This window comes from Schistocerca americana, chromosome X (genome assembly GCF_021461395.2).
Source record: "Schistocerca americana isolate TAMUIC-IGC-003095 chromosome X, iqSchAmer2.1, whole genome shotgun sequence".
NCBI classification, from domain to species: domain Eukaryota; kingdom Metazoa; phylum Arthropoda; class Insecta; order Orthoptera; family Acrididae; genus Schistocerca; species Schistocerca americana.
The window spans coordinates 887,084,374-887,097,671 of NC_060130.1; the positions used below are offsets into that span (position 1 = coordinate 887,084,374).

General features: G+C 37.1%; 1 protein-coding gene across 1 annotated transcript in view; it reads left to right on the forward strand.

Annotated features, from left to right (window-relative positions):
• Nucleotides 1–2,674: 2,674 nt before the first annotated feature.
• Nucleotides 2,675–13,298, forward strand: part of LOC124554892 (exportin-4-like) — a 231,368-nt gene continuing 220,744 nt past the window's right edge. The window contains exon 1 of the mRNA XM_047128568.1: nt 2,675–2,980. Coding sequence (XP_046984524.1) covers nt 2,930–2,980 — 51 coding nt within the window. The 5' untranslated portion in view covers nt 2,675–2,929. The remainder of the gene's footprint in view (nt 2,981–13,298) is intronic.

The following is a 13,298-nucleotide window of genomic DNA, read 5'->3' on the forward strand; positions in this document are numbered from 1 at the left end:
ACTGGCCGACCCCTACACTACATAACATTTCATCTTGCACATCTACGTTTTCAGATAAAAATTGTACCAAAATACCCTCCAAAATTGTCAAGAAGTTGACTGACCTTAATGCAGTCTGTTTGGTGACCAATACAGGACAGCAATTCTGATGGAACTGGAACAGTCTGCAGGGTTATAAGCGTAGAATCAAGACGGCAGCCCAAGATGGCGATCCATGATATCATCAATAACAACAAAATCCAAGCTGGCAGTCTGAGAGATTGACTGTGGGGATATGGGTGCAGCTTGCAGTGTTCTTGTGATCATCATCATGAAAGGTCACCAGAGACGTACCATCTCCACATAAAAAATGACTTTTAAGTACAAAACTATTCCTCTGTCTTAATGTTCAGTACTCATTGTGTGTGTATGTCTGTATGTGTGTTTGTCACGGTTTTCTTTTATTTCTCCCCCAGTTCAACAGCTCCCTCACATGTCTGATGCAGTGCCCAATACATTTAAGTAGACATAGCAGCAGCAGAAATCAAGTCAGAATTGAGATTATCTACCTGATGCAGAGCCTGACACACTGTATTGGAAATCAAGTCAGCATGGAGAGCTGTTTCCAGACTGAGATTCCACTACATCCATCACTGACACCACTAAGTCAACACACAGACAAACTCTATGATGCAGTGTCTGACATGTCAGAGCAGGTCACGGAATAGTTTCCAGACTTTGACCTCTTGCTATGTCCAATACCTGCACCACTAATCGATCCACAGCTAAATCGATACAAAGTGCCGTTGTTCTGCACTACTTATCAATTGACCACCAAAGAATTGAAGTGTGTTCATGTCGGTTTAGCACCCAACAGAGACATCAAAGTTACTGTAGAAATAGAGAATGTCTAGTGGGATACAAAGGTGTAGGTCGGTGATATGAAGTGGGACTAACTCTGTGGTCTACAAGCAGTTTTATACGTCAATAAAGTTAAGTATTCAAATTTATCAAAAGACCTCAAATTATCTAGTGAGACACGAAAGATGACAGAATCCCCACTAAATACAAGATAAGTCGTGCATTTAGTACATAAGCCCCGTCACCCACATTCTTAGATGACCATAACCAAGATCAGATAAGCAATCCGATCCGAAATGTCTCTATATAAAAGAAAACATACCAGTCTGCCATACACTTCGATGGCAGAGAACCAGAGTCTCTCTTTCTCGCTTGATGTCCCGAAATGTTCTTTTTTCTCTTACTTCCCTCCAACTTCCAAGTGGTCCTCTTCCTTCGCCAACATCATAACACTTCAGCCATGTGAGCTCGAGAGGCTTTACATATAGAATAACTTTTATTGTGATTTAAATGAGAACATTCATAGTTATGGAATGATTCTGAAAACACAAGTATGACTTTTCCTCAGTAGAAAGTTAATGACTTACATGTTTGATTGCTCATGTTGGCGATATTTCGTTGCAACATGGAATGCATCAAAATGTACTCAAGAATATCTTATTTTTTGTGAATATAATATATTTATATGCTTGTTTGTAAATCAGTCAGATATTGTTCTACTTTTCTGTTGCGCTGTTGGATGTTGCCATGTTAATAAAAAAAAATGGTTCAAATGGCTCTGAGCACTATGGGACTCAACTTCTGAGGTCATTAGTCCCCTAGAACTTAGAACTAGTTAAACCTAACTAACCTAAGGACATCACAAACATCCATGCCCGAGGCAGGATTCGAACCTGCGACCGTAGCGGTCTTGCGGTTCCAGACTGCAGCGCCTTTAACCGCACGGCCACTTCGGCCGGCCCATGTTAATCGCTGTTGATTCTGTTATCACAGCTGACACCAACTGTAACATTTTAATGTTGATTTATTCGCTATATTAATGTGTTCACCACGAAAAAATACGTATAATTTTGGCATTATTGAAGTCTTCCAGGAATATAACAACTGATATAAAGTTTTATCCCGCTGAGATAAGGAAATGGAAACTGATCGGTTATCCACTAACGAATGTTCATCCGAGTGACGATGTATTACTCGATACAGGGCACTGTATGAGAATTAGACGTACTATTATGACATATTTTATAAGAGTTCGCATGTGTCTTAAAGCGTGGACGGGAAAAGGGAATTATTATATTTATTACTCTCTTGGCATTCACACTGAAGGACATCTGTTGCGTTTTATGAGACTGATGTCACGCCAAACTGTCTCGATATACCAACACCGTATTGTTCTTTGATCCTTGAATGCTCTTTCAGCAGCATGTCGAGCTACAAAATATACTACAACTAGCAGCAAGTTAAGACTTGCCCAGATTGAACACGGAACATTGTCCGTGTGGGACAGTCGGCACCAGATCACCTTATGATCTTGGTATGGCATAGAGCCGATGGATTTGTCCTTGTGTATAGGAAATAATATCGACTCTTAGAAAGCCAGCGTTAGACGTGACATGCCTTTAATGTGCGGAATTATTTATTTTCGAATATTAATTCAGGTGAATTTACAGTATTATTAAGAACTTACGTTTGATATTTTCTTATCTTTTAAGTTTGCTTTTTACTTCAGGTGCTCAACACTTTTTGACAACCGCTATTGTTTGGAAACTCAAAGAGAGACTTGGGTGTAATCGATTCTCGATTGACAATAGTTGGTTGCTGTGGCGTTGTTTTGGCAGAAGTGTTTGGTCAACTAAGTGGGGACGCCTTGTTACCTGTCGTGTGGATGATCCGAGAATTTCTGTAATGAATTCGGAAATATTTGTTAAGTAAGCCTCACAGTTGTGTTTTCGATAAAAATCAAAATTTGCGGAAGAAAACAACAACATCCGTCTTTTTGAGAATGTAATTTCGTTTATTCGTTTGCGGCTGTCATCTCCTTTTTATCCATTCTCCGTTTTTTCCCCGTCGCTGGATCCAGTGCGCGACAATGGGTGAAAATATTGTTGGACAACTCGAGGAAGCATCACGGGTACTCCTGGTGAGTTTGGCTGCGGTAAAACCATGCGTCGTAATAAAACTTCGCAGACCTCCAAATATACAGTTTTAATGTTTCCAATTATTCAATCTGCGTATAATAATCGCAGTGTTAGTGTATAGACTCGTTTTCTCTATTATAAACAATTATACGAATCTTGCCTATTATTGTTTCTTTGTTCATGGAAGTGCAGTGAATTACGATTGTATTATTTCTGGTCCCACGGTCGCTTGTTGTGCACAGAACAAGTACATAAAATGTTTCGAAGGTGGAATATTTTATATCATAGTACGGCCACATAGGGAGAAGATACTTGACACTTTAGTTATAGGCCTCCAAGAATCAGTAATTTTTATTCACCATTGGTCATTTTACAACGAAATAGCCATCGAAATCGAATTATACTACAGGATGTAATAATACATTCCTAATAATGAAATAATCGTGTGTCAATAAACTAAACTATACTACAAGAAAATTTCCAAGATATAGTGTCCATAAACTGCAAATGAACTTGCTGTATTATTTTTTCCCCTATTTCGTTAACCGAGTTTAAAAAGTAGAGATTTAATTCCTCAGGATCGAGCAAAACTGCTTGCATGTATTTTGGTGTGACCACTTCTTTTATTATTTGCCATGGTACATTGCATGTATTGGGAACCCTTTTCTATATAGTTTTCAATGCTAGTTTTGTTCCCAGAAGGAGCTTAGATTTTTTTTCATTTAAAACGTGACCTATAATTGTTCTCTCTGTGCCTCGTTTATGCATCTGGTACAATATGACCGTGTTTTCTCTTATTTCTTCAGAAAACCACTTCAGCCTTTTATTTTTCGCCATACTTGGAGTTCTAATTTTTATTACCGGTGAACGAGAATATCTATTTCCTTAATAAGTTATCAAAAGCCATATCAGCTGCCCTTTTCCCTTGTTGACAGTTATATACAAAGTCGCAGTTTGCACTTCCTAGTCTCTTAAACACTCTTATGTACTCTTCCTTTTGTCCTCTTACCAGTATCACTTTGTGATCTTCAATTTTAATCGGTTGCCCCTTTTATAGTATTAGAAGTAAAGGCTCATGATCTGTCAGGCCTACTCCTGCAAGTCTGGCTGTAGTGTCTTCCCTACGGAAATTCACAATAATATTGCCTTTGCAGGCATTTTCTTTTGTGTAGCGCAGTTATTTGTACAATATAGGTCCACTGATCTTACCATATTCAGAAATGTCCTTGTGACTTGCACCCCCATCTCCCCCCGTGTTTGTCATTTCTATGTTAAAATCACTACAGACAGCAATTCTTGACTCAATCTTCAAGTTTTTTTTATATAATAACTTATGTTGTTCATAAACATATTTACATCTCAGTCTGGAGGCCTATACTGACTTAATTACAACTACATTTTCTTTCTCTAATTTTACATGACTAAACTCCCCAGCCAGTTCTGAGCAATATGTAGGTAAATCAATTATGGAAAAATTTACTCTTTCTTTGACAAAAATTCCAACCCCCACCATTCTTTCTCTGTTTTCTACACATCATGGCTGCAACGACATATCCTTAAGAAACAAATATATTTACTTGATTTTAGGTTAACCAGTGCACAGATACACCTATAATACTGACACGCTAAATGTTAGACAAATAATACTAAATGCTTATCTCTAATGCAGCATATGTTGTAGAAAAATAAGTAGTTTGTCTCTGTCTATATTTCTCTGGGAGCTGTTTCTCTCTATACTTGAAGTTGTAAGCTCCGTTAATGTCTTTAATCTCTTTAATCCTAGTACATTGTGATAGTATGTGTTATGATAGTCTCATATATGTTCATATGTTCTTCTGTTTGTTGGGTCACTTTATTAACTGCTTCACTTGTGAAATAGAATCTTATCCCACCAGAAATCCTGGGCCTTCGGCAGTGTATCTTTCTTCTGGTTGACTTCCATATACCACCTGTTGGCATTCCCACTTCCTGAGCTTGAGTTATTCGTGTTCTTCTTTCTGCAAATTGGTCTGTCTGCTTATAGGATGTCTTCATTCTGCTATGCTTTCTGCTGGATTATTTTCATTCAGTACTCCTTTTAACTTTTGCATTGATCTCTTGCTTATGATTTTTTTTCTTGCATAATTTTATTATCTGCAGATATATTATTTACTTTTATGGATTCTGTTTTACTGCCGTATCTTTCCATTTCAGTTCCATTGATGTTTTGTTCACTTTCCTGTTTGATTTCAGTGACTCATGAATCCTTGTGGCCATTAGTTCTTTACCAGTTGCCATCATTGGCACAAACAACAGATGTGCTTTGTTACCCCAGTCAGCTGAGGAAGAGGCCCCAATTGAATAGCTCTGTCAGGAGGGTCAATATGGATCTAGATCACCTGCTTCGTGCAGCTACTTTGTCAGGCATAGGTTTGGTTCCTGTTGATGGTATGATAGGTGGGACTTTACAAGACATGAGCTGCATCTCAGTTGGAAAGGGAAGGGTAAATGGGCTGGGATGACAGTAAAATATTTAAGGGGGATGGGGTACTGAAACTCATGGGAGTACCTCTTTTCTTAGGCTACGATCAGTGTCCAATGAGCTTAATGAGAAGCTCAGAGAGGCAGGTATTATATATGTTAAGATGTCATAAGATTCTCATAAAAGCCCAGTGAAAAATAATGATAGTATATTGCATCAGAATATCAGGGGATTAAAAAACAAAGAAGATGAGCTTCTTGATTGTTTAGAAGATTTAGAAACTGTGGGTGGGGTAGATGTACTGTGCCTGTCTGAACATCATATATGGAAGAGGTAAATATAGGTGGATATAAGCTTTCAGCACATGTTAGTAGACACACCATGGAGATAGGAAGAGTTGTCATATATATTAAAATCTGTCCTGGTCTGAAAAATTAAAAAAAAAAAAAAAAAAAAAATTGTGTAGAGAAACATATTACAGCATGTGCGTATGAGCAGAAACTAAATAATGGCACTTTTATAATTGTAGCCGTCTGTATGTCCCTGTTGGGAATTTTTCAGCTCTTTTGAAAAACTTGTATTATTTGTTGTGCTACCTGACACAAGGGAGCAAATTATTGTTAGTGGGGATTTCAATGTAGATTTTCTGGAAGAGTCTGATAGAAAGCTTGACCTTGAAGTATTACTTGGTTCTTTCAATTTCATGTCATTTGTTGATTTTTCTACTCATGTGGTACAGGAAAGCAGCACATAGATAATGTGCTGCTTTCCTGAGAAAGAGAAATTTAATCAAATAGAAACTTTTCCTGTTAAGAATGGTCTGTCTGATCATGATGCACAGATAGGTATAGTATATACCATAGCTCCATACAGTAATGCAAAACAGTCCTCTGAAGTAGGGCAAGCCGGCCGGTGTGGTCGAGCGGTTGTAGGCGCTTCAGTCTGGAACTGTGCGACCATATGCATGGATGTGTGTGATGTCTTTAGGTTGCTTAGGATTAAGTAGTTCTAAGTTCTAGGGGTCCGATGTTAAGTCCCATAGTACTCAGAGCAATTTTTTGAAGTAGGGCAGTTAATTAACAATTTAACAATTGAAAATATTAGGGAAAGCTTGGAACAGTTTGATTGGAATGAGGTGTACAGGGAACCTGATGCTGATTTAAAATTTAACATATTTTATGATACCTTTGTGAGTATATTTGAAAATAGTTTCCCAAAGAAAACAGTGAAATATAATTGTAAAAAATAATCTAAAAAGCTGTGGCTTAGTAAAGAGGTAGACATATCTTGTAAACAGAAAAGGGAAACATATCTTGTAGTTAGGAGGAGTAATGATCCAGAAACAGAGAAAATTTATAAAAACTACTTCACTGTATTCAGAAAAGTTATTAAAAAAGTCCAGGAGTATGTGCATTATGTCTGAGATTAGCACATCTGGTAATAAAATTAAAACAATTTGGAATATTATTAAAAGGGGAACAGGGTAACTGAGAGGACAGGAAGATTTTATTTCCATCATTGTCAATGAATCGTTTGTTAACAAAAAGTCAGAAGTAGAAAACATTTTTAATAATCATTTTTAAGTGTTGTAGAGAAAATAGGCTCCAACTATTCATTAGAAAATGCAAGGTAGTATATAGAAGAAGCAATACCTATGCAATTTGATAAAATTGAAGTTAATCCCACCTCTTCTACTGAAATTAGGAAAATTATAAATTCACTCAAAAGTAAAAACTCACATGGAATTGATGGCATTTCCAAAAGAGTACTAAAACTTATTCCCGACAGATAAGTAGGATACTCAGCCACATATGTTGTAGCTCACTGAAACAGTGCATTTTTCCAGACAGACTGAAATACGCTATTGTTAAACCATTGCATAAAAAAGAGGATAAGTCTGATGTTAACAACTACCACCCAATCTCACTTCTGAAAGCATTATCCAAAATTCTTGGAAAAATAATGTACTCAAGAGTAGCATCACATATTTGTAAAAATGAAGTACTAACAAAAAGCCAATTTGCTTTTCAGAATGGCTTTTCAACAGAAAATGCTATGTATGCTTTCACTTACCAAATATTAACTGCATTGAATAATCAAACATCACCCACTGGGACATTTTGTTATCTCGCAAAGGCTTTTGACTGCATGAATCGTTAAATTCTTCTAGGTAAGCTTAAGTATTGTGGATTGAGTGGGACAGTGCACAAATGGGTTAATTCACATTTAACTGGAAGAATGCAGACGGCTGAAATTAACAGTACAAATAGTCTGCAAAAATCAGCAGATGAGGTATAACTGGGGAGGCATCAAGAATGGTGTCTTACAGGGTTCAGTCTTGAGTCCTTTATTGTTCTTAATGTATATATGACTTGCCACCCTATATTCATGAGGATGCAAAGCTAGTTCTTTTTGCTGATGATGCATGTATAGTAATCACACCCAACACACAAGAATCAGCTGAGGAACTGTAAATAATGTCATTCAGAAATTCTCTGCAAATGGACTCTCACTAAATTTTGAGAAAACACAGTGAATACAGTTCTGTATAGAAAATGACATAACACCATTGTTCGATAGAGACTATGAACAGAAGTTTGTTGCTAAGACAGAATAATCAAAATTTTTGGGTGTGTGCATTGATGAGAAATTGAATTGGAAGAAACACATTGATGATCTGCTGAAACGGTTAGTTTCAGCTACTTATGCTATTAAGGTTGTTGCAAATTTTGGTGATGAACATGTCAGTAATTTAGCCTACTACACCAATTTTCATTTGCTGCTTTCATATGGCATCATATTTTGGGGTAATTCATCATTAAGAGAAAAAAGTATTCATTGCACAAAAGCATGTAATCAGAATAATAGGTAGAGCCCACCCAAGATCACCTTGCAAACATTTACATAAAGGACTTGGGATATTCACAGTACCTTTGCAACACGTATATTCACTTATGAAATTTGTTATTAATAAGCCATTCCAATTAAAAAATAACACCGAAGTGCATAACTACAACACTAGAAAAAAGGATGCTCTTCACTATTGTGGGTTAAATCTGACTTTGACACAGAAAGGGGTAAATTATGCTACCACAAAGATCTTTGGTCATTTGCCGAATAGCAGTAATAGTCTGACAGATAGCTAACCAACATTTAAAAACAAATTAAAAGAATTTCTGAATGACAACTCCTTCTATTCAGTAGAAGATTTTTTTGATATGAAGTAGTAAGTGTAAGAAGGAATAAATATATAAGTAAATATAAAAATAAAAAAATGTTTTGAGTAAAAAAAATGTATGTTTGTAGTAAAACACAAATTGTGAAAGCCTTTCAATACTTTTTTTAGTTTTCTGTTTGTGGATTTGATCTCTTGATTTACACATTACCATTCAGCCTGGTCATGCCTGAGTGCTACTCCAACTACAATCACATTTGTATTTTGTAAGACTGACAAGGCTTTTAGTATAGTGTGAATTTCTATGTTGGCTTCCTTTTTTGTATATAATTAGCCACCGCCTAAGTCACTGCAAAGTCTATTTGCCAGCTTCTACTGGTCACTGCATTTTTGTGATATTACACTAATGGGGACACCTGGTATTACCTTCCCTTCCGTTTCATACTTGTATGAAGCTAGATTTAAAATGTTTCCAGCATAGTTTTTGCCATAACTGTCAGAGACAATCGATTGCTAATGATGTATATAAATCCATTTTTCCAACTTGGTTCAAACATCCAGTGGTCAAGAGTTATTTCCTTGGTTGTTATGGAGTTATTTTATATAAAATATCACTGTATTTATTTTGGGGATGATGTTAATAGTTTACCCTATGTTTAGATTTAAATTAATTATGTCCCAGTATTTGTAAGTCAGTCAGTCAATTCACATAATATGTGGATATTGCAGTTTGCCTTACTCATTACTGGCAATGGTAATTTACTTATTTACCCTTCGTTCATTTAACTTAATAGTGTAGGACATATCAAATACATTATAGGGATGTTTACAGGCATATATTGAAATTTGTGTTGGATTAGACTGGAGTGGGACCAGAAGTCAGCCTCGGCCTTTTAAATGGAAATATCCTGTCAGTCAACCTTGATGATTTTGGGAAATTATAGAAAACCCCAGTATGGATGGTCAGATTATGGTGTGATCTTCATTCATCATAATTGCAAGTCCACTGCCTTGACACTGTGCTACCTTGCTTGAAAAGAAACAGTAAATAATGTCAGAGAGAGTACAAATAGTTTATACTTTGTGCAGGGGCTATAAACAGTTATGTTAGTAAAACATGGAATCTTTGTTATATTACATTTCCAAATAGAAACACACACATACTGATTTGAAGTTTCCTGGCAGATTAGATGTCTGTTGGACTGGGACATGAACCTGCAACCTTTACTTATCGCAAGCAAGTAAAGTTATCCAAGCACAACTCAGAATCTGCTGTTACAGCTACCACTTTTGCCAGTACCTCCTACCACCAAACTTCAAAGAGGTTCTCCTGCATACCTTGCAGAAAGAAATGTAGCCACAGGCCAGGTGATTGTTTCCAGAAGGAATTTTCATTCTGGGAACACACACACTGATGCCAATGTTAGCTACTTGATTTGTAACATTTCATTAGTCTTCTTATTTCAGACTTAGTGCATTGTGGTGGTGCTTATGCTACTGAACTTAAGAGAAAACAATACATCAATGGCAAACTTTCATGTGTAACACATGCGCAGTAAACTACACTCGTGGTATCAGTTTAGAAAGATTTAAGCAATTTCACAATTGATTTGTATTAATGTAAGAAAATATATTCACCTAATGGTAAAATTCTCTCTCAAGTAAAAATGTTTTAAAGTTTCTACAAAATTCTTTTCTTCCTTTGACCCCTTATGCTAACAGTGCATTATGAAGCATGACATCAATATGGCTCAAATGTCATTGAGTGCATGTTCTTGTTGCTCACTCTATGTAGAAGGACCCATAGTTGCCTGTATTGTCGTTTTGAGAGTCACTGTTAGTTTCCACATCTCCAAATTTAACTCTGATCATCGTCATCCATCATCACACATTTGTATATGTAAACAACACATACTTGTTTTATGGCATGATAACTTCTTGTCCACTTTTCTTCAGAATTGTGTTCTTGCTGATAAGTATGAACTTCTTTTTTCCTTTGATTCAGTAATGGATCAATGTAATCGGCAATTTCAATACTCATTGAATGAAATTAGTTAACCAAATGGGCTAATATATCAGTAAAAATAATCAGATTTTGAAAATATCATGTAATTGGATGGATAAGAAATCTACACACCAAGTGATGGCACACATATAAAAGATACTACAGTTTGCATGCTTTTGAAGCCTGTGGCTTTGTCTTCTGGCAGAAGGGTTTAAGAGGGAGCAGGAGGGATGAAGGAAAAGGACTGGTGCGGTTTAGGAAAAGGGGAGAGTTACCGGATGGGTTGAGAAGGATAGACTGATTGTAGGGGATTGCACCAGATGAGATTTGAAAACCTGAGAGCTTAAAGGTGGAGTATAGTGCAGTGTGTAAGACAGAGATTACTGCTGAAACATCCTACATGACTTGATAAGAGAGAAAAGCTAAGTGCATTGAATGTGGTTAGAAATAGGGGGTGGATGGCGAAAAATAGACAGATCAGAAAATGAAAGACGTAAAAAACTGAAAGGCAGTAAAGAAAGGAATAGATATTACGAAGAAATACAGAGACTGAAAAAATTAACGTAAGTTAAGTCCAGTTTCCTACATCTTTCATTTTCTGATTGTCTATTTTCGCATACACTGCACTTAGCATTTTTCACTCTTACTGACTTGTGTACAATGTTTTAGCAGTAACCTCTGTCTTGCATATTAAATCTTCAACCTTTAAGCTCTCAGATTTTCAAATCTCATCCAGTGCGGTCCCCAGCAATCAATATTTCCCTCACATCCCATCCCGTAAGTCTCCTCTGACCCGAGGTTCTGGGCAACTTTTCCGAACTCTGCCTGTTTTCCGAAACCTCACCAGTCATTTTCCTTGCCCCGTCTTCCTTTCCTTTCACCTGTTCTGCCAAAAGGAGCCACTGGCTCTGAAAACTTGCAAAATGTAATACCTTTTGTACGTGTGTTCTCCTGCTGCGGCCCGGTGAGTAGATTTTTTATCTATCCAGTTTCATTAGTTGACATAAGATGTTCTTGAAATGTTGACTTCAGTTAATGCTGTAATAAAATACTATTTTGTTATAGTTTTCACCTGCTTAAATTGTTCATCAAGTTTATAACCAGATTTATCTCTAATGTGCTTTGATAACATAATTTACCATTTACTTGCTCCCATGGGGTGATTCACACACAGCATTTGGCACAAGTGGCAATACGTCTAGTCTGTGTTTGATTCTTAGCTGGGTTAGCCATGATACATGTTTCATACATGACTTTCTCCAGTCTAGTTGAAGAAGGGACTTAGGAAAGTGATCTGGGTGTAGAAAGTATTGTCTGGTTCAGTAATCAAGAAAGGCTTTCAAAAACAACAATAATACAACCTGAAGAAGTGTGCATGGAAGAGAGAGGTCTGAAACAAGAAAATAATTTTAAAGTACACCTGATTTGGTACATACATATACATATACAGCGATCGCAGGCCCTGCAGACCACTCGCTGCTTCCACAAACTGCCTCCATTCCTTTCTGTTTTGTACTTGGTTCCTCCAAATGTTGTCATCCTCAGGACTGCCATATCCTTTCCCAAAGTGTTGCCTCAGTCGTCCTGTGGGGTGTCTGGTATTTGGTTTCCCCTGAAGTGCCTTTTTCACCTGTCTTTCTTCTGATGTATGGGCTAGATGGCCTAACTATTGGATTTTTTTACTCTCCAGTGTCTGTAGGATTGTTGGTTGATGCATCAAGAGGTAGATTTCCTTGTTCTTTCCCCCCCCCCCCCCCCCCCCCCCCCCCCCGACCCCCTGTACTCTTATATCTAAGATTGGTATTGGTAGCCATATCTGAAACCTCATTACTCTTCTTTCAACTATTAATAGTTTTCCTTTTCTTGTTTAGTCTTGCTCCAGATTTCTGAACCATACATGGCTGTTGGTCTTATCACAGTTTTATATATTCTCATCCTAGTGTTCTCTGATATTTATTTGGAGTTGAGCTTCTCCCTGAGCGGAATAAGTGCATTTATTGCCCACTGTTATTCTTTCCTCGATGTTCATTTATATGCTGTTGCCACTTGTGAACCAAGATATGAAGTATCTTAGCTAGTGAACTCTCTTGAACTTCATGGGATCTATTTGCACCTTTAGGCCAACCTTCTGTGCATATTTCTCCATTTTCTGGTACTTTTATTTTGACTCGTGGTTTGATTCTCTTAGTAGTACTATATTTCGGCATATGCAAGACAACTGAAATTACTGTCCCTTTGTACTCTAGCCCACTCCTGTTGCCTGCATTCCCTTATTACTTTCTGTAAGATGACATTGAATATAACACATGAAAGAGCATCCCCTTCCCTGAAACCTGTCTCAGTCTCAAATGTTTCTGATGTGTTCCCATGGAAACGCACTGCTACCCTTTCCCTATCCATACAGGTTTGCATGATTCTCACTATCTTGTCAGGGATTCTGAAGTCATGCAGTGCATTGTGTAGGCTATTTCTGTGGGTGCTGTCATATGGACGTTGAAAGTTACAGACTGTAAATATCTTTATCATAGTTCCAGTATTTTTCAAACAATTTTCTTAGAGTGAGAATGTGATCTGTTGTAAATTGGTTTGGTCAAAAGCTAGCTTTGTATCCCTGTATGTTGTTCTCTATCAAAGGTTGTAATTCTCTGAGGATAATGATAGTACCTTGTAGGTCACATT